At 39.6% G+C, this 20,965-nt stretch overlaps 1 protein-coding gene across 2 annotated transcripts in view; it reads right to left on the minus strand.

Annotated features, from left to right (window-relative positions):
* PID1 (phosphotyrosine interaction domain containing 1) overlaps positions 1 to 20,965 on the minus strand; it is a 263,057-nt gene that overhangs the window by 123,398 nt on the left and 118,694 nt on the right. For both annotated transcript variants that reach the window (XM_003908040.5, XM_009183252.4), the window contains one exon: positions 10,374 to 10,520. In XM_003908040.5, the coding sequence (XP_003908089.2) occupies positions 10,374 to 10,520 (147 nt within the window). The remainder of the gene's footprint in view (positions 1 to 10,373; positions 10,521 to 20,965) is intronic.

Below are 20,965 nucleotides of genomic sequence, written 5' to 3' on the forward strand. Positions count from 1 at the left end.
TAGTTTTGAAGTTACTATAATCTTTGGAGAGTCTCTAAGAAGTTATACAATCTCCGCTGGAAACCATAAGGGACATTATTAATGAATTTTTATCAACTTAATTGGTTTTCTGTGGGGTGTTTCTATGGTTGGCTAACAAATGAAGTCTACCACAGTGGAAATATAGTTTATCCACAAAACCAACCCAGAAAAATATGTGGAATAGTTAACTTTTTTTCTAAATAAACAAACCCTAAATTCAGATAATAATTAAATTTTCAGAACTAAACCAACAAATTATTTCAAAGACAAACTCTCTAAACAGGAAATCATAAGGGGAGAATAACTGCATAACAAGGTACTTCTCTCAGACACGCATATTATACTCATATTTCCCACATCATTTTCAAACTTCTGCTCAAAGCTTTACTCAAAATGAGGAGAAAAGTATCTATTCACTGTCCCTGTGACAGTACCGTGAATCTTTTACAAACAGTGTTTGATGTGCCCACTATATTGGAAGATAACAAACTACAAATGTTCACATTTGTAGTAAAAAACCTGTGTAGAACAGGTTAAAAAAAAAACACAGGTTTTGTGCAAAAACCTATATTCTATATAAAATGTTAAGGTATCTCTTCTGTTTCAGAAATTGTGATTAAAAAATGAATTTGGCTCACATGAGTAAGATGCTAACTTTACAGAGCAAATTTCTTTATTTTTCAATTTTTTAGTAGCTTTCTGAATTCCAAGAAAATAATTTTCTTAGGCTTAAGAAAAAATAAACATAACCTAAAAAACTGATGAACTAAGAATGATGGCTTCCAGCTTCATCCATGTCCCTGCAAAGGACATGAACTCATTCTTTTTTTATGGCTGCATAGTATTCCATGGTGTGTATGTGCCACATTTTCTTTATCCAGTCTATCACTGATGGGCATTTGGATTGGTTCCGAGTCTTGGCTATTGTAAATAGTGCTGCAAAAAGAAAACCAAACACCACATGTTCTCACTCATAAGTGGGAGTTGAACAGTGAGAACATATGGACACAGGGAGGGGAACAACACACCCCAGGGCCTGTCGGGGGGTCAGGGGCAAGGGGAGGGAGATCATTAGGACAAATACCTGATGCATGCAGGGCTTAAAACCTAGATGACAGGTTGAGAGGTGCAGCAAACCACCATGGCACATGTATACCTATATAACAAACCTGCACGTTCTGCACATGTATCCCAGAACTTAAAGTAAAATTAAAAAGAAACAAAGATGAACTATGAACATTGTGTGTGTGTGTGTGTGTGTGACAATTTTTACATTTTTACAATTCCCCAATTATAAGAGAACCATCTGTAGTAGGGTGAATAATGGCCACCCAAAGACATTACACCCTAACTCCTGGAACCTATAAATGCTACCTTACAAAGAAAAAGCCTTTCTGCAGATTTGATAAAATGAAGGATCCTAAGATAGATAGATAACTGGATTATCCAACGGGCACTAAGTCCATTCACAAGTGTCCTTATAAGAAAGGAAAGCAGAGGGAGGTTAGATAGACAGAAGAGAAGGTAACATGACCACCATGCAGAGATTGCCATGATGTACCCACAAGCCAAGGAATGCCTGCAGCCTCCTAAACTGCAGGAGGCAAAGAATGGATTGTCTCCCTAGATCCTCCAGGAGCATGACCCTGCTGACACCTGGAGTTCTGTCCCATGATGCTCATTGTGGCCTCCAGCCTCTAGCTCTATGAGAGAGTAAATTTCTGTTGTTTTAAGCCACTAATTTTGCCAGGAAGGAGCCTTCAGCAAACCAGTATGTCATTCTTTCAAATGTGTTTGAGTAGCTTTACAATTACTATGCTGAGCACATGAGACAAGTCTGACACCAGACAAATCACACGTTAAATGGAAAAACGTCACTTTCCCGGAAACTTATGAAATTCTGATTTGGGCACAGAGAAGAAACAAATGTCTAAGTCACTGACTTGGAGATTTTTTCCAAAATGTTCCATTTAGAATGGAGTTTCCTATAAACTTTCCAGACAAACTTAAAACATCCAAATACATGTTTTCTTCAGTGTTAAAAATTTAGATAATGCAAATAAGCAAAAAAGTCGGAAAATCAAAAGTTTATCCCCAGTTTTATTATCCAGAGATTACTTCTGTTCATATTTTAGTATATATGTCCAGCATTCTATTATGAATGTTGACATATAATTATTTTATTTTACATTATTGTATAAAAATGGATACTAATAACATGTTATAATCAACTTTTTATATACTTAATACATTACAAATATTTTCCATGCCAATATAATTTCTGCAACAAAATTTTTAATGACTGCACATTTTTCATAGTATTGCTGAACAAAAATTGCATATTATCTTTTTCACACATTTAAACACTTAGACGGTTTTCCCATTTATTTCACTAAGGAATCTTTGCTGATCTCCCAGGAGGTTTTTTTTTTTATACTTTAAGTTCTAGGGTACATGTGTACAATGTGCAGGTTTGTTACATATGTATACATGTGCCATCTTGGTGTGCTGCACCCATTAATTCGTCATTTATATTCGGTATATCTCCTAATGCTATCCCTCCTTTCTCCCCCCACCCCACAATAGGACCCAGTGTGTGATGATCCCCTTCCTGTGTCCAAGTGATCTCATTGTTCAATTCCCACCTATGAGTGAGAACATGCGGTATTTGGTTTTCTGTTCTTGCGATAGTTTGCTGAGAATGATGGTGTCCAGCTGCATCCATGTCCCTACAAAGGACACGAACTCATCCTTTTTTATGGCTGCATAGTATTCTGTGTTGTATATGTGCCACATTTTCTTAATCCATTCTGTCACTGATGGACATCTGGGTTGATTCCAAGTCTTTGCTATTGTGAATAGTGCCGCAATAAGCATATGTGTGCATGTGTCTTTATAGCAGCATAACTTATAATCCCAGGAGTTTTTAAAATCAAGAAGTAGACTAATTTTGTTAGTAAGAAAATTATAATCTTTGCCATTTGCCCAAAAGTTAGGCTTTAATGTCAAATCTGACTCTCTAAAGTAAAAGGACAAGGATTTACAGCTATGGCCCTCACAGTAGGGGCACCTGGAAATAAGGATCTCCAGAGAATCCCTCCATGGGACAACAGCTCTACTGCACCCACCAATCTTAAGAGTGACCCCATAAACAAGTCTGTCATCCAACTCAACAAGCGTTAAGGGAGGGTCAATTCTATGTGGCAAACCAGAGAAATCAGGCAAAGTTACAATCTTCACTCCAAACACCTGTATCAGCTGAGAAGTTTTAATTCCTAGTATGAAAAGACTTTAGTCAACAAATAACAAAAGTGAAGTCACAGAGGATAAAGAGCTTTACCGAAGCCACCACGGCTGTCAGTGGAAAAACCAAAGTATAGAATTCAAAGTTCTAAGTTTGGACCTGTGGCCAAGAAGTTTACATTAAAACCTCTAGGTACACTAGCAGTCGCATAAGGAGTCTGTATTTGAACATATATTTAAAGATCAACACTCAAACAATAGATGGAGGCTTCAGTTAACCCTGAAGCCATCTCCACTTTCTCCCCTGACTCCTCTGAGACTGGAACAAGGAGGTTAGGAGAATGGGCACTGGACAAGGTGGAGAGGGAGGGGCAAGGCTGAAGGTGGCTTAAGTGCCTGCTGGGGACAGGGAGATTCCTCCAGTTTTCAAAAGCTTCCTTTTCCATTGATTCCACTGGCTCCTTGGTCCTTAAGTATCAGAGGCAGATAGATGTCTGTATGCGAGTGAACAGTCCTGACAATGTGCAATAAATTCTTGTGGATGTAGAAAGAAAGTAGAAAAGAAGGAGGAAGGGAGAGAGAGAAGGAGGAAAAAAGGGAAGAAAGGAAAAAAGGGAGGAAGGGAGGGAGGGGAAAGGAAGGGAGGAAGGAAAGGAGGGACGGAAGAAGGAAGGGAGGGAGAGAGGAAAAAATTTTTACAAGTCTACAAAGGGTAAAAATTGCAGAAAAATAAAAGCTTGTCTCTGAAACAACAAAGGTTAGCTCATACAAACTTTAGCTTCCTGCATTTGAGGAGACAAGCAGAAGTGAATGTTTTGATTTGTTTACAGGAAAGTGTAAGAAAGTATAAAGAGAAAATAAATATCAATCACTCTGAATTTAGATTAAAATAATCAATGGAAACCACAGGCTTGAATCTAATCATATATATATAATATATTCATATATTATATATACATGTATTCTGTCTTGACATTGAAGTCAGAAACTTACCTTGCAAAAACAAAGTCTGTATAATTGGCATAATAGGATTCAATAAATGCCCAAAATCCAAGAAAGAGCTATAGAGACGCATGTGATGAGGATGGTCACACAATAAAACCAACATTTTCATTTGCGTTAAGGAGTAAAAAATGGCTCTTTGTCTAAAATGAGAAAAAATGAGAAAACATGACTTTATTTCAAGTTAAATACGTAATTGATCAACGGAACCCAAAGATTTAGGTGTAGAAATCAGATACACGTGATGCTAATTTCATATACACCTACATTCAAATCAAGAGTCCATATCATGAGATAAGTTGGAGTACTGGAATTCACTTCTCAGACTGGCCATTTTACACAAGCACTCCATGGTAGTATTTGAGGGTTACCTGCAAAGCCTTCAGCTCAGAAACATCTCCTCTCCGTTCCATGAAACTGTAATCAATCTCTTCCTTCCTCAGAGCCAAGGGACTACTACTGTTATACCTGAATGCACGGAATCTCAAAAAAGGCAATATAAAAATTGTTATGGTTTACAGATCATTAACTCCTTCCTGGAAACTAGTTTGTTCGACAGTTACCCTCACAAATGGGAAGATATCAGTAGTGCCGTTAGGTGGGGCTTCACATCAAGCCAGGCCAAGTGCCTCACTCAGGAGGAGGCAAGATTTGGGTACATAGGGCCAAGCACATCGTGAGCACAGGCCTAGGTGAGGGGCTGGTGGGACACTAGGTAAAGGACAAAGGAACAAGCACTGCTGGATAGGCTACAGAATCAAGACATGGACGCCCTCAGCCTAAGATGGGAGGGAACAGAAAGGAAGGGGAGCACAAAGAAATATCTCATTCTGGCTGGGTAGTGGCTCATGTCTATAATCTCAGCACTTTGGGAGGCCAAGGCGGGTGGATCACTTGAGGTCAGGAGTGCAAGACCAGCCTGGCCAACAAGGTGAAAACTCCTACTAAAAATACAAAAATTAGCCGGCCCTGGTGGCAGATGCCTCCATTTTAAGCTACTCAGGAGGCTGAGGCAGAAGAACCTGGGAGGTGGAAAGATTGCAGTGAGCTGAGATCACAGCAGTGCACTCCAGCCTGGCAAACAGAGACTCAAAAAAAAAAAAAAAAAAAAAAAAAAGAAGAGAGAGAGATAGAAAGAAAGAAGTAAAGAAAAGAAAGAAAAGAGAAGAGAAGAAAAGGAAGGAAAAGGAAAGGAAAGGAAAGGAAAGGAGAAAAGAAAAGAGACCATGCTAAATCAGCCTGCTCACCACTGACTCCAAGGTTGCCTCGGGGGCCAAGAGAAGCCTCTCCCTGAAGCCAACCCTCAGGGCTGACCTCAGACACTGGCCCCACCAGCCAGATGAAAAGGATGTAGTGGAAAGACAGCCAGGGACTCTCCCAATCAAGGCAGACAGATTCAGTCCCAAACAGGAGACCCATGTCAACAACTGCTAATGATCCCGCTTTTCCTGTTCCTACACACACGCCTCCCCTTGGTATATCTCTTCTGGGTTACTTCCCTTTTGCAACTCAGAGAAATTCTCATGCTCAGAAATTAGCAGCAATCACAAACTTTATAAAACATTTTAAATAAAAGACATATGTTATGTGCTAAATCCCCAATTATGCATCAGTTTGTTTGTGACAACATTGCTGCTATTTTGCTTTAACAGTATAAGCACTGTGGAATGGGTATTGTACAGCATCCACACGGCCATATAGGAACTCAGTGGGCATTTTGCGTTGGTTATATATCTACACATATAATTTTTACAAGACATATGACTTTTCATTGTAGATTGCCTTTTTCTTAAGAAAACTAAATGTGAGAATCTGTGTGGTATATCTGGGTAAAATTACAGGATTTTTTAGTATTTTCCTTATGCTTTCTGGTTTCTGTAAGAAAAGATAAAATTCCAATCCAATTAAACAAGGTAAATCTTCCAGCCTTGGACATTTGGAAGAAAGACAGCAGGATGGGTTGGTAGGCACGAAACTCAGAATTCACTAAGGAGTGTGTAACAACTCACCTGCCAAATTAACTAGCCCTTAAATTCTTTTTTTAAATTTTTTATAATGTCCATGAGATCCTGATATTGACCTATGAAAGATGCAAAAGCAGAAGCCTGCAGAAAAGAAACAGCTTGCTCAAAATCACATGACACAACTGGCTCACCTGTTTCGAGAGACACCTGTGGATAGACATGGAACCCACTCAGTGGCAGTGGAATCCGGTGGGGGGAGCACAGGCTGTGGAGTCAGAATGCTGCAGCTCAAATCCGGGCTCTGCTAGTTACTAACGAGGGACGCTGGGACACTGAGATGAACTTCTCTATGCCTCAACTAGTTCATCTGTGAAACGGGGCTACACCTGGCACTTACACCGTTGGGTTGCCATGAGGATGAAATGGCTCTATGCCATGAAAAGTACATAGATGACTGCTTAATGCATTAATCCACACGTGTTCTTTAGTGTCAGTTCTGTATTATTAAGACTTCTATTTCGATTTTTTATTACTATGGTCATTATTATTATCAGTATTTTGTGAAGGCTTTGAGAACTTCAGTGAATGGAGCTGCAAGTCTCAATGCAAAGGAGGGCAGCTCCCACTGGAGGATAAGGCGGCACACACGGTGCTGACATCTGATCCAGTAATTCCAGAGCCCAGTTCTTCCTTAGAAGCCAGCTTTCTGGACTGCGATAGCAAATCCACCAAATCCCATTTTCCATCCTACTCCCCACCTCCCAGGTTACGTGTCTGTTCATGTCACTTACATTGCTCTTGTCACATGACTCTGCAGCTCAGAACTTCAACCTCCAAACATGGTTCGCCTTCATGTAAATTACATGGTATAATTGAAAGTGCAGGCTCCTGTTCCCCACCACTAAGCCGAGCGTCTGAGTCAAAATCTCTGGGAAGAAGGTACAGGAGTTTGCTTGCCAGGGGAGTCTGATACTCACACAAGTTTCAGAAGTACTTGTGATTTATTTATTTGGGCACTTGTCTTATTCCCTCTATTTGGTTATACATTGCATCCCCCACAATACCTATGTTTATTCCTTTTTCCACAATACCATGTACACAGTAGGTTTTCAATGACTATTAATTCAATAAATGTTTGCTAACAAGCTGAAGCCACCTAGGATTCCATCTTGCTAGATAGGAGGAGAAAGGTGTGACAAGCCAGGATTGCTGCAGCAAAATCACACACAGCATCTGATACTCCAAACAGCTCCAACAAGAGTCCTAATGCACTGCAGTGGGTTGTACAGTTAAATAACTCTACTCCAGAAAAAAAAAAAAAAAAAAAAAGTGGCTGCAATAGAGGAGAACACACAAAGACCCAGCTGCCCGAAACATGAATAGCCTAGCAAGGCACTCCCGTCAGCACCCACGGAGAATACAGATCAGTGGAAAATGGGAAATCTGAGATGAGCTAGGGTCTCAATGGTGCTCGCCATAACCCATTTTCAACTCCCCTTTCCTTTGCTTCCTCCTACCTCTTTCCTTCCCCAAACCTAAAGTTATAAGAGCTATTAGGGAAAAAGAGCAACTACTGTGTGAAGGCCGAGGGTCCCATGAGCTGGCCCTGCAGCTGGGCCTGGGCTACATTGTGTTCATTATCCCGGGAGGCGTGAGCCCGAGAGAGCGTTCCTTCTGCAGCTGGCATCTTGTGAGCTAAGTTACTTGCAAGAATCAGAGAGGAAACACTGGACTTTGTTCTTGAAGATGATCAGAAAAAATTGGGGAAGATCTAAAAGGATTTTAAACCAAAATTTCAAGGTTCAAACAGATAATTTTTTTTAACAAAACTCAGAACACAAAAGTGACACTGTCCTTGAGAATTAAAGAATAAAACACCAGTACATTTCCAGTTAAAACTTAAGTGTATTCTGTTGATAGTATACAATTTGGAGAATTACATGTTGCAGGTTTTCTTCCTTCAGATAGAACAATAATGCTGGAAAAGCCCTCAAGAGGTGTTGGCCCAGATTCCTGACTCCAGGGTTATGACTATCTATGCCTGAAATCGCCTCTTCAAGGTTTCTAGGGATGAAGAGTCCATAAATTTTTTATAGTCGAGTGGAATGTGTTTTTCTCCTTGAATGCAGAAGTTCTTCCTGGTGTCCAAATGAAATCATTGCCTATTTCCTTTGTCTAGCTAGCCACACATACCGAGGCCAGCACAAGCAACCCTTGCCCTCTTTGGCACACTCTTCTGAATTCCTACTATTTTTTTTTCAACGTCCTTTTAAAAGTAAAATAAATGAGCACAACCTAAGGCAGTACACAGAAAAAATTAGTCCATGAGACATGAACCCTATAATCCTTTTCAGAAAAATGACGGTTTTTATTCTAGCAAATATTTTTCTCTCACAAACACACACACATTTATTTAATATATAACTTAGATTGTCAGATTGCTAGGTATTTTTATTTTAAAACTGTGTAGTTTTTGCTCTTCCCATTTTAAATGTACTTTATAGGCTTTATCACACTTAATTCTCCTCCATATACTTGTCCCTACTGATATCATCTTGCTTTGAGGCACCATCTTCCCTCACAGGATCAGAAATCAAAATAGCATTAATAAATCTTCTGAAGAATGTATAACAAATTTGATCTCAGATCACTTTCAAATTTAATGAGTACTTTTATAATTCCCTTATATCACCAATTCACCAAAAGCATTAAATGCAATGGACCTAACGCCAGTTCTGTTGATTCACTCTCTCCTGTTAAGGCAGAGCCACTGACAATAGCTCTTGGGAAGTTGGAAAGTCACCTTATCAGAATTACCATTTAAGATCACTTCAAAATGAGTCACATAGCTCACTTCCCTTATCCCACCGATGATTCCACCCCCCATCGTAATTAGAATGAAACCTAAACTCACCATGACCACAAGACTCTTTCCCCACCCAGCGCCACCACTCATCATGACTTTCTCAATTTCTCAGGTATACTGGCCCATTCCCTGCTGTTCCCAAATATACCAAGACCACCCACCTCACAGAATTAGTATGACCTATTCTTTTGCCTGAAAGATTCTCCTGCAAGTTCTTCACAGATTGGATCTCTCGCTAATCATGCTTGTTTACCTCGATTTTCTCCTCCCATGCCCCTCAGCTAGCAGTTAAATCCCACAAAGATGCTGGTGGGTTTTGCCCACACTGTGACTCTGTGCCGGTCAGACAGTGAGCACCCAATGAATATGTGTGGAATGAATGAATGTGGGTGAGGTTTTGTGCATACCACCATCACCCAAGATTGCTGTAGACGCCAACCTGACCACAGCTATGCAAGAACTGATTCCTTAACACTAAGTAATAAGGAAAAGAAGTGTATCTCGAAAGCAATAAGGAAAGCAACAAGGAAAGGAGTGTACCCATAAAGTTATGAAAGAAATCCATATATAAATGCATTTTCCTTGTCCCTTATTTTATTTCCACTACTCAAAAGAAATTTCTGATGATAAAACATATTCTTTGTGATCTCTAAACTGATTACTATATTCATCAACTCAAGCAAAAGAGAATATTATGTGAGAAAAAATCCAAAGCTTACCAAAATTGTATTCTAGTTTTGTTTCCATGTTGGCATTAAAGTTTGCATAAATTAAAAATGTTTTTTCTGGATTCTGAGCCATGAATATTAGTATAAATTTTGAGAATTGAAGCAAAGCAAAAATGCAACATTATCCCTAAAGGATTTGGAGAGTATAACTGTTAAAAAACTTGATTTTTTGTGGTTTTTTTTCCCATTCTTTAAGATATGTTTTATTCAGATTGAAAGAACAAAGGGAAGAATTATCATTAAGAACAAAACTTTTCTTGTGAACTCCAAAGTTCCACAGAGCTACAGAAATCACAGAGAGAATACAATTTTATTCACATATACTAAAACCCAGGTCTTTAACGGGTGTCCAAAAGTGGTAGTGTTATGTCATTAAGAAAAATAAAACAGGATATGAATTCAGTCTACCATCATTCGTGAGTTTATTTTGTTGGTCATTTTATGTTTTCATTCTTAAAAATGATTACCATTGTGAAACACAAGTCTCAAGCCCACACATCCTTGAGGCTCTCTCACCAAGAGAACCCATGCTGGCCACGTGCCCCATACCTTGCAGCCACTGTGAGTCCTTGTCTTCATCAGCGGTGTGGTCGTGCACAGCTCAATGGCCTCTGGTTCATGGAAGATGACCGCTGGGAGAGGTTCCTTTTTCAGTGTTAGGACATTCAATTTAGACTTCAGCATGGTCTGAAAGTGCTGAAAAGAAGACAAATAAGCCACATGTAGTTTAATCACTTAGACTTATATGTCCTGCAATTGTACATTAAACCCAATAGCAACTTGTTTGTTTTATTGACTCCGTTCTATTACAGGAAGCGAAGAGATACTTAGTAAAACAGAGGAGGGGGAACTGTGTCTTCTCAGGACCTCAGGACGTCATTCAAATGAAACTGTGGAGACAGTCAATTCCTAAGCAGAGTCCACAGAAACTTGACTTAGTGGTAAAGTCACCTCACCCAGGACATTATGTTCTGAGAAGCTCTTCCAAGGTACTGTATACAGATGAAATTGTGGCAATGGAATCCATGTAGCTTCAGCTACACAAGATGTTTGGAAGCGGATGTTACAGGGGTTATTTTGGGAAAAGTCAAAACATTGTGGAAGGATAACAGATGAAAAAGTATACAAGACTTCTGTTCTCGCCTTCCCAAGCTCATTCATGCTGTAGAATCTTAGGACATTCACTACTTTACACTAGGCCATTTTTATCTGCTGTCTCAGGCCAGGACCCTAGGTAAATATTCATTTCATATGCAACCTCTGTTGGCTCTTGTTGTGAAAGGTGCTCAGAATCCAACCAGATTCAATTACTGCTATCCATACCACCCAGTCTAAGACCACCTTTTCTTGGTCTATGATAATGACATCCAAACTGTTCCCATCACTTCCCACTTTGTCCCTATACAGAGATTTGCCATACGGTCACCAGAGAGATCCTTCTAAAACCTAACTGTGCCATGCCACCTCTGCTCAAACCCTCCTATGTCTTCCCATCTCCTCATGGAAAAATTCCAAGTTCTTACCTTGGCCTTTGAGATCACACATGATTCAGGGACCTACTGCCTCTCTGATTTCATCCCCCATCCCCATCCTCTCAAGTAGGGGTCCAGGCACAGTGTCCTCCTTACTATTCTGAGAATAAACCAAAGACACCTGTGCCTTAGGACCCCTGATCATGTTGCTCCTGTCCTAGGTATCTGCAAGTCTTGCTTCCTCGCCTCCTTGAGGTCTGTGATCAAATGTCACCTCATGAGACAGCCCTTCCTCATCAAAATATAAAGCAGTCAGCATACATATACGCACACAAACACAGACACATGCCTGGCTCCATGTGCCTGCAGCCTGTGCTTAGTAGGACCTCACACTCAGAAGGACTCCATGCTTGATTGAATGCCTTTGGCTTAATGTCTCCATCTTGAAAGTGGGAGGCCAAGGAAAGGGGATGACGTGAGGTTAGGAGTTCAAGACCAGTCTGGACAACATGGTGAAACTCCGTCTCTACTAAAAATACAAAAAGTAGCCGGGCGTGATGGCGGGCACCTGTAATCCCAGTGACCTGGGAAGCTATAGCAAGAGAATCACTTGAACCTGGGAGGTGGAGGTTGCAGTAAGCCGAGACTGCACCACTGCACTCCAGCCTGGGCGATAAGAGCAAGACTCCATCTCAAAAAAAAAAAAAAAGAAAAATATAGAAAGTCTTAATAATTTTATTTTGAACTTCTGTTCTGTAAGGGAAATCTGATGGGACAATGGAGCACAGATGTGAGCGGATAAGAAACATACAGTGTGTGTATCCCCCATCCTTACCACCCACCTTCACAGAGCATTAGTCATGCCCCATAAAGACAGAATTCTGTTGAACTCATGACATGTAGGAATTTAGCAAGAGTCAAAGTGAGTAAAAGGTAAGTATTTAAGCCTATGACTTAAAGAAGCAGGGGCATGCACAGCCCCAAGAGGCCATGCCTTGGAACCAGAACTTGCTTCAAGTTCAGAAAGAAATTAGCCTTGTTCTAAGGAACAGGAATGATCACGGAATCCTATTACATCCTTCCCACTTGTATTATTGTCCTCTACAAGGCAACCACCTATGCGGAAATGATGACACAGAAGGAAAGGGAAAGGTGGGGCAGACACAGTTCCTTTTCCTTTCAGTCCTTCCTTACTCATCTGTAAGATGAAGGCAAAGTAGTGAGGGAAAGACCACAGTGCAATCAAACTAGAACTCAGGACTAAGAAACTCAATCAAAACCACTCAACTACATGGAAACTGAACAACCTGCTCCTGAATGACTACTGGGTACATAACGAAATGAAGGCAGAAATAAAGATGTTCTTTGAAACCAGTGAGAACAAAGATACAACATACCAGAATCTCTGCGACACATTTAAAGCAGTGTGTAGAGGGAAATTTATAGCACTAAATGCCCACAAGAGAAAGCAGAAAAGATCTAAAATTGACACCCTAACACCACAATTAAAAGAACTAGAGAAGCAAGAGCAAACATATTCAAAAGCTAGCAGAAGGCAAGAAATAACTAAGATCAGAGCAGAACTGAAGGAGATGGAGACACAAAAAACCCTCCAAAAAATCAATGAATCCAGGAGTTGGTTTTTTGAAAAGATCAACAAAATTGACAGACCGCTAGCAAGACTAATAAAGAAGAAAACAGAGAAGAATCAAATAAACACAATAAAAAATGATAAAGGGGATATCACCACCGACCCCACAGAAATACAAACTACCATCAGAGAATATTATAAACACCTCTACGCAAATAAACTAGAAAGCCTAGAAGAAATGGATAATTTCCTGGACACTTACACTCTCCCAAGACTGAACCAGGAAGAACTTGAATCCCTGAATAGACCAATAGCAGACTCTGAAATTGAGGCAATAATTAATAGCCTACCAACCAAAAAAGTCCAGGACCAGATGGATTCAGAGCCGAATTCTACCAGAGGTACAAGGAGGAGTTAGTACCATTCCTTCTGAAACTATTCCAATCAATAGGAAAAGAGGGAATCCTCCCTAACTCATTTTACGAGGCCAACATCATCCTGATACCAAAGCCTGACAGAGCGACAACAAAAAAAGAGAATTTTAGACCAATATCCTTGATGAACATTGATGCAAAAATCCTCGATAAAATACTGGCAAACCGAATCCAGCAGCACATCAAAAAGCTTATCCACCATGATCAAGTGGGCTTCATCCCTGGAATGCAAGGCTGGTTCAACATACGCAAATCAATAAATGTAATCCAGCATATAAACAGAACCAAAGACAAAAACCACATGATTATCTCAATAGATGCAGAAAAGGCCTTTGACAAAATTCAACAGCCCTTCATGCTAAAAACTCTCAATAAATTCGGTATTGATGGAACATATCTCAAAATAATAAGAGCTATTTATGACAAACCCACAGCCAATATCATACTGAATGGGCAAAAACTGGAAGCATTCCCTTTGAAAACTGGCACAAGACAGGGATGCCCTCTCTCAACACTCCTGTTCAACATAGTGTTGGAAGTTCTGGCGAGGGCAATCAGGCAAGAGAAAAAAATCAAGGGTATTCAGTTAGGAAAAGAAGAAGTCAAATTGTCCCTGTTTGCAGATGACATGATTGTATATTTAGAAAACCCCATCATCTCAGCCCCAAATCTCCTTCAGCTAATAAGCAACTTCAGCAAAGTCTCAGGATACAAAATCAATGTGCAAAAATCACAAGCATTCTTATACACCAGGAACAGAGAAACAGAGAGCCAAATCACGAATGAACTCCCATTCACAATAGCTTCAAAGAGAATAAAATACCTAGGAATCCAACTTACAAGGGGTGTAAAGGACCTCTTCAAGGAGAACTACAAACCACTGCTCAGTGAAATAAAAGAGGACACAAACAAATGGAAGAACATACCATGCTCATGGATAGGAAGAATCAATATTGTGAAAATGGCCATACTGCCCAAGGTAATTTATAGATTCAATGCCATCCCCATTAAGCTACCAATGACTTTCTTCACAGAATTGGAAAAAACTGCTTTAAAGTTCATATGGAACAAAAAAAGACCCCACATTGCCAAGACAATCATAAGCCAAAAGAACAAAGCTGGAGGCATCACGCTACCTGACTCCAAACTATACTACAAGGCTACAGTAACCAAAACAGCATGGTACTGGCACCAAAACAGAGATATAGACCAATGGAACAGAACAGAGTCCTCAGAAATAATACCACACATCTACAGCCATCTGATCTTTGACAAACCTCACAAAAACAAGAAATGGGGAAAGGATTCCCTATGTAATAAATGGTGCTGGGAAAATTGGCTAGCCATAAGTAGAAAGCTGAAACTGGATCCTTTCCTTACTCCTTATACGAAAATTAATTCAAGTTGGATTACAGACTTAAATGTTAGACCTAAAACCATAAAAATCCTAGAAGAAAACCTAGGTAATACCATTCAGGACACAGGCATGGGCAAGGACTTCATGTCTAAAACACCAAAAGCAATGGCAACAAAAGCCAAAATTGACAAATGGGACCTAATTAAATTAAAGAGCTTCTGCACAGCAAAAGAAACTACCATCAGAGTGAACAGGCAACTTACAGAATGGGAGAAAATTTTTGCAATCTACTCATCTGACAAAGGGCTAATATCCAGAACCTATAAAGAACTCAATCAAATTTACAAGAAAAAAACAAACAACCCCATCAAAAAGTGGGCAAAGGATATGAACAGGCACTTCTCAAAAGAAGACATTCACACAGCCAACAGACATATGAAAAAATGCTCATCATCACTCACCATCAGAGAAATGCAAATCAAAACCACACTGAGATACCATCTCACACCAGTTAGAATGGCAATCATTAAAAAATCAGGAAACAACAGGTGCCAGAGAGGATGTGGAGAAATAGGAACACTTTTACACTGTTGGTGGGACTGTAAACTAGTTCAACCATTGTGGAAAACAGTGTGGTGATTCCTCAAGGATCTAGAACTAGAAATATCATTTGACCCAGCCATCCCATTACTGGGGATATACCCAAAGGATTATAAGTCATGCTACTATAAAGACACATGCACATGTATGTTTATTGCAGCACTATTCACAATAGCAAAGACTTGGAATCAACCCAAATGTCCATCAGTAACAGAATGGATTAAGAAAATGTGGCACATATACACCATGGAATACTATGCAGCCATAAAAAAGGGTGACTTTATGTCCTTTGTAGGGACATGGATGCAGCTGGAAACCATCATTCTCAGCAAACTATCGCAAGAACAGAAAACCAAACACCGCATGTTCTCACTCATAGTTGAGAATCGAACAATTAGATCACTTGGACACAGGAAGGGGATCATCACACACCAGGTCGTATTGTGGGGAGGGGGGAGGGAGGAGGGATAGCATTAGGAGATATACCGAATGTAAATGACGAGTTAATGGGTGCAGCACACCAAGATGGCACATGTATACATATGTAACAAATCTGCACGTTGTGCACATGTACCCTAGAACTTAACGTATAATAATAATAATAATAAAAAGAAAGTGCACGTATCAAGAAGTGAGATAAAAACAGGTAAGTTAGTTTTGTGCAGTGTTTTCACTGTTCCAATAAAAACAAAATATGGCATGAACTAGAAAATGCAAAGTGGATAATTTATCTGTTCCCATCCTTACATTTGCATTTAAAGTAGGCACTGCACAATGTAAATTTCATGCTTAGAATCTAAATGTTTAATTTTTCTTTACTTAGAACAGCATTAAATAGCAAATAATAATTTTAAAAACACCAGGACTATTCCAGACAAAGATTCATTTTTAAAAAGCTTTATGTTTTGGTACCTTCCGTGGTATGCTGCTTCTGCTTTTTCAAAAAGAAACACTGAATTTTCATTGACATTGGTCCCTATGAGTTGTGTAGCCAGTTTCCACACATATATACTCATCTCTGCCTACTCCTTGTCCCTGCTTTGTTATTCCTACAATTTATCCCTATTTATCACCACTATAAGATTATGTACTTGTTTTGTTTACTTTATTGTCTTCCAGTAGAATATAAAAGCACCATAGGAAACTATTTTATTCAAGGACGTATCACAAGGGCCTAAAACAGTTCCTGGCACATTTCAGAAGTCTAATGAATATTTGTGGAAGGTAATGAAGGTAATGTAATTTAAAAAAAAAAAAAAAAACTACAAATATAAAAAAAATTGAAATCAAGATTCATAGACTAGATCAGCTCACTTAGTGAGCTTAGTCCAAGTTGACCTTAAGGACCTGGTATGGTTTATGAAACAAACCCAAGTCTGAAAGAAGTGGATAATAATACACGTACACAAGTACCTTTGCCTCAGTAAAAATTGCCAAAAACAGTTCTTTAAAAACTGGAGATCATTATGTTACATGAAATAAGCGAAGCACAGAAAGACAAACATTGCATGTTCTCATGTATTTGTGGGATCTAAAAATAAAAACAATTGAACTCATGAACATAGAGAGTAGAAAAATGGTTACCAGAGGCTGCGAAGGGTAGTGGGGGGCTGTGGGGGAAGGTGGGGATGGTTCATGGGTACAAAAAAACATAGAAAGGATGAATAAGACCTACTATTTGACAGCACAGCAGGATGACTATAGGCAATAATAACTTAATTGTACATTTTAAAATTAGTTAAAACAGTGTAATTGGATTGTCTGTAACAAAGGATAAACGCTTGAAGGGATGGCTACCCCATTCTCCATGATCTTATTATCGTGCATCACATGCCTGAATCACAACAGCTCATCTCATATAAGGGCAGTAGAAATTTTGGAATTTGTGGCAGGACAAAGTGTCTTTTTCACAAGTCCACTAGGACTCCATCTGGCCTCTCTGGTGGTCCATTTAAAGCATTGACTTGGCTAGGCTACCATGCCCAGTTATTCAAACACCAATTTACCTATGTGTTGCTGTAAAGGTATTTTGTAGATGTGATTAAAGTCCATAATCAGTTGATTTGAAGTAAGGGAGAGTACCCAAGATAATTAGGGTAAATCTGATTCAATCGGTTCAAAGACCTTAAGAGGCAGCCCAGACTTCTCTGAAGAAGAAGATATTCCTCCTGTGGATGCCAGTTTCAGCCCACGGTTCCAGCCCACCCTTTCTGACAGTCTCCCTTGCAGTTTTGGACTTTTCTTGCCAGCCCCCACAACTGCATATGCCAATTCCTTGAATAAACCTCTAAATATACATGTCCTACTAGTTCTGTCTCTCTGGCTGAACCCCAATTGTTACAGCCACCCTGTAGAATAAAAAGTTGCCAGCTCTGAGGGCAACTTTTTTTTTAATGGAAAAGACACTTGCCCTTAAGTTTTCCAGAGTGTTTGATTTGCATTAAAAAAAAAGAAAAGTAAGGACAAGTCTTCGTATTAATCTGGAAGTTGCTGTCCTTGCTCCTAATTGATTCCAGCCTAATGCAGAGTGTAGGGTTTGGAGTCGCCAAGAGGGGACAGTGGTCTGGAAAGAGCCACATAGATCGCTGAGAGTGAGACCTGAAGGTGGCTTGCCAAGTTGGTTGGGAAAGACATTGGGACCAACAGAGGAGGAGGATACAGGAAGAGGGAAGCTCCGAAGGTGAGGTTTGAGTAAATGGGGGTATCTCCCCTGTCTGCCATTTTCCTCAGGCTCTACGAGACATTCATAAAAGCACAGATCATCAGTCCAACTTCTGCCACACAGCAATTTTCTGAAGGCGGCACTAGAAGTGGCCCTGCTTTCAGGAATGTGAGACAACCACACTGCCTGGAAGTTCCCAGATGGTCTTCCCATCCCTGTTGTAAACCAAATACTGCAACCATTGATTCAGCCACTAAGCAAACAGAGACTGAAAGGTGTGGACCAGCACACATGCCCCTGTGATTGCTTGGCTGGGGAGCCAAGTGAAATAAATACACAGATAAACAGAAAAAAGAAAAAAAAGCTAAACTGGAGAAGGAAGATAACAGAGTTCAAATTCCAACTACAACACAACGTTGTGCAACCTCAGCTACCTAACTCTTCTGAGCTTGTCTTCTCCAGCCAGGCAGGCATGTGCCACACATTTGGCTGCTGATTCATTCCACCTTCCCTGAACACCTATATGCAGCCAAATACTGTGGTAGGCACAGCTGGAACAGAAATAAAACATTAGTCTCTGCTCGAAAGGGTTTCTCGCCGTTGATGGAGACTGTTAAGTCAAATGACAACTGCAAATCTGTGTGAGAAGCTCTTCAGCAAAGCTAAAGACAGACCAAGAAAATATTTGAGGTGAAATAGAGAAAATGATTCCTTTAAAAGGAATACTTTTAATGGCTTCGTCTTCTTTGCACACTCTCAAAAGATGAAGGTTAAAGAGGGAAATAAAATGTGGATTGCCTGATGAATTATTGACTCTATAAGAATACATCTTCCTATGGCAAAATTAACATTTTATGTAACTCTGAGTGGCTCTGGTACATTTTCGGTGGTTAAAAGCGTGAGAGTCATAGCTGCTTCTGCTTTGGAACACTCTTCTGTCCCCTTCCTTGGGAAAGCTTCTCCACTACTGCATGCTGCCTTGTTGAATGAGGCTGTCAGTCACAGTTCCTTGCCCCCAACACTGAATAATGTCCTTGCCCCCTTTACACAAAGAATATGCAACATGACACAGGCTGACCATCTGAGTGCCTCATGCCCCTGCCCAAAAGCATTGGTTCAGAGGAAATTCAAGACTGGCTGAACAGAATGTCCTGGAGATGGGCATGCAGGGTTGTGGACCGGAGTGATGTGAGCCCAGAGCTGCTGCTGGCCTCCTTCCCAATCGAAGTCAGCCTGAGAGTGAGACCACACCGAGACAAGGAAAGACAGAGATAAACAGAGAAACTTCCTGAGAAATGGAAAGACAGCCTTCACATCATTGAAGCCCTGGATCCAGCTGGGTCTAACTCAGATTCAGCCAGGGACTCACCTAGAATCTGAACCAATGCATTGCATTTTATGTTAAAACAAGCTTGCATTGGGTGTCTGATCCTTGCAACTAAGAGAATCTTGCAATACAAATATATGGTAATGAAAAATCTCCTGTGAAAATAAAAAGAAGCCATTAACAAAAATTTTAAAAAGACGTTATCAATTTTAAAACTGCAGAAATGCATGGTAAATTATCTCATTTTTAAAAAGTGAATCTTGTACTTATTTGAATAGACTAAACCTTAATGATAAAGTACCAAGTAATAATCTGAAGTAGGTATTATGGTCCCCAGGTTATCCATATCTATCCACAAAGTCCTCTGAGGTACTGCCAAATGAAATGAGTTCCAACTCTCAAGAAACAGCCAAATAGTGTACCCGCAGTGGCAGCCCACTTAGGCGGCACGTGCTCTTACTGGATAACAGAGTCCTATATGCCATATCCAGTTCCATGGCCTTGTACTTCCTGGTCCTGTTTCCTCATCTGCCAAGTTTAAAATGCTATATTAGCCATATCAAAAACAATATCACTTGTACTTTGCATGGACAGGCAAGTGCGATACAGACAATGCACCTAAAAATAGCATAAAGAAATAGCATTATAAAAAGGCAACAGAAGAAGAATCTAATAGAGGAGCTTGGAAAAGCTACTGCTCCCAAACCAAAGGTGCACAGAGTTCCATAAAGAAAATGTGTTATTCATTTTTAAAGAACAGAAGTGAATAGTGTTGTAGAAAACTAGGGCGCTGCCCTGGACAAATTAAACAAAGCTTGGCTTTCTGCATTGGGTGTTTTATGTGTGATCCCAAAATAGAGCCTCTAAATCAAGCCCCATTATGCAGATGGGGTAATCGCCATGCCCTGTATAATTTTACAGTTGGCGCTGCTTCCTACCCCTATTCAGACATTAATCTCTGACAGTTTAGCAAGTGGCAATTTACATATTTTACCAATTCAAATTGGTTGTATTTCACCTCTGTATTGATTTTGTATCCAAAATATAAAGCATCTTTGGAAGGCAAACCCTGCTTAATGTTTTTATAAGATAACTGGAACACTATTCATACTTAAGAGAGAGGGAAGGCATTAAGATTTTAATCTTCCGTTCATCCTCACATGTTGAAGACAGACTATACTGGTCAGTTTTAACTTGCAAATTACTGACTTAGTAATGCCCTAATCAGGCTTCAAAAATACGGTAAATGTTCATCTTAATAGAACCACAAGGAACAATTGGGTGAATCAGACTAATGGAAAACTTCAGTCCACATAAATGTAAATTTGTACAAGTGCACAGAAAACACTACGGCTTTGACATTCTATTTATAATCACACTTCATTTTATTACTTTGGGGATTCCTAAGGATTAACGGAACTCACTTGTGGTTTTCTTACGTTCTATACCACTTATTTTAAATAAGGTATATTCAGGCCCCAACTATGAGAAAAGAAACCATAGCGACACTTTTTTCTGACCTTTAATAAGACATCTTGCTTATTATTCTTCTTAATGAAAATTCTTAGATTTCTGCTTTTAAGTATTTATTCTACCATTTTTCACAGAAATAAATGACATAAAAGCAAAAGAAAATTCTGTTCAATAAACAATTTTATATTTAACAACTAATTTGTCTATAATTAAAAGTAATTATAT

The sequence above is a fragment of the Papio anubis genome, chromosome 10 (genome assembly GCF_008728515.1).
Source record: "Papio anubis isolate 15944 chromosome 10, Panubis1.0, whole genome shotgun sequence".
NCBI lineage: Eukaryota > Metazoa > Chordata > Mammalia > Primates > Cercopithecidae > Papio > Papio anubis.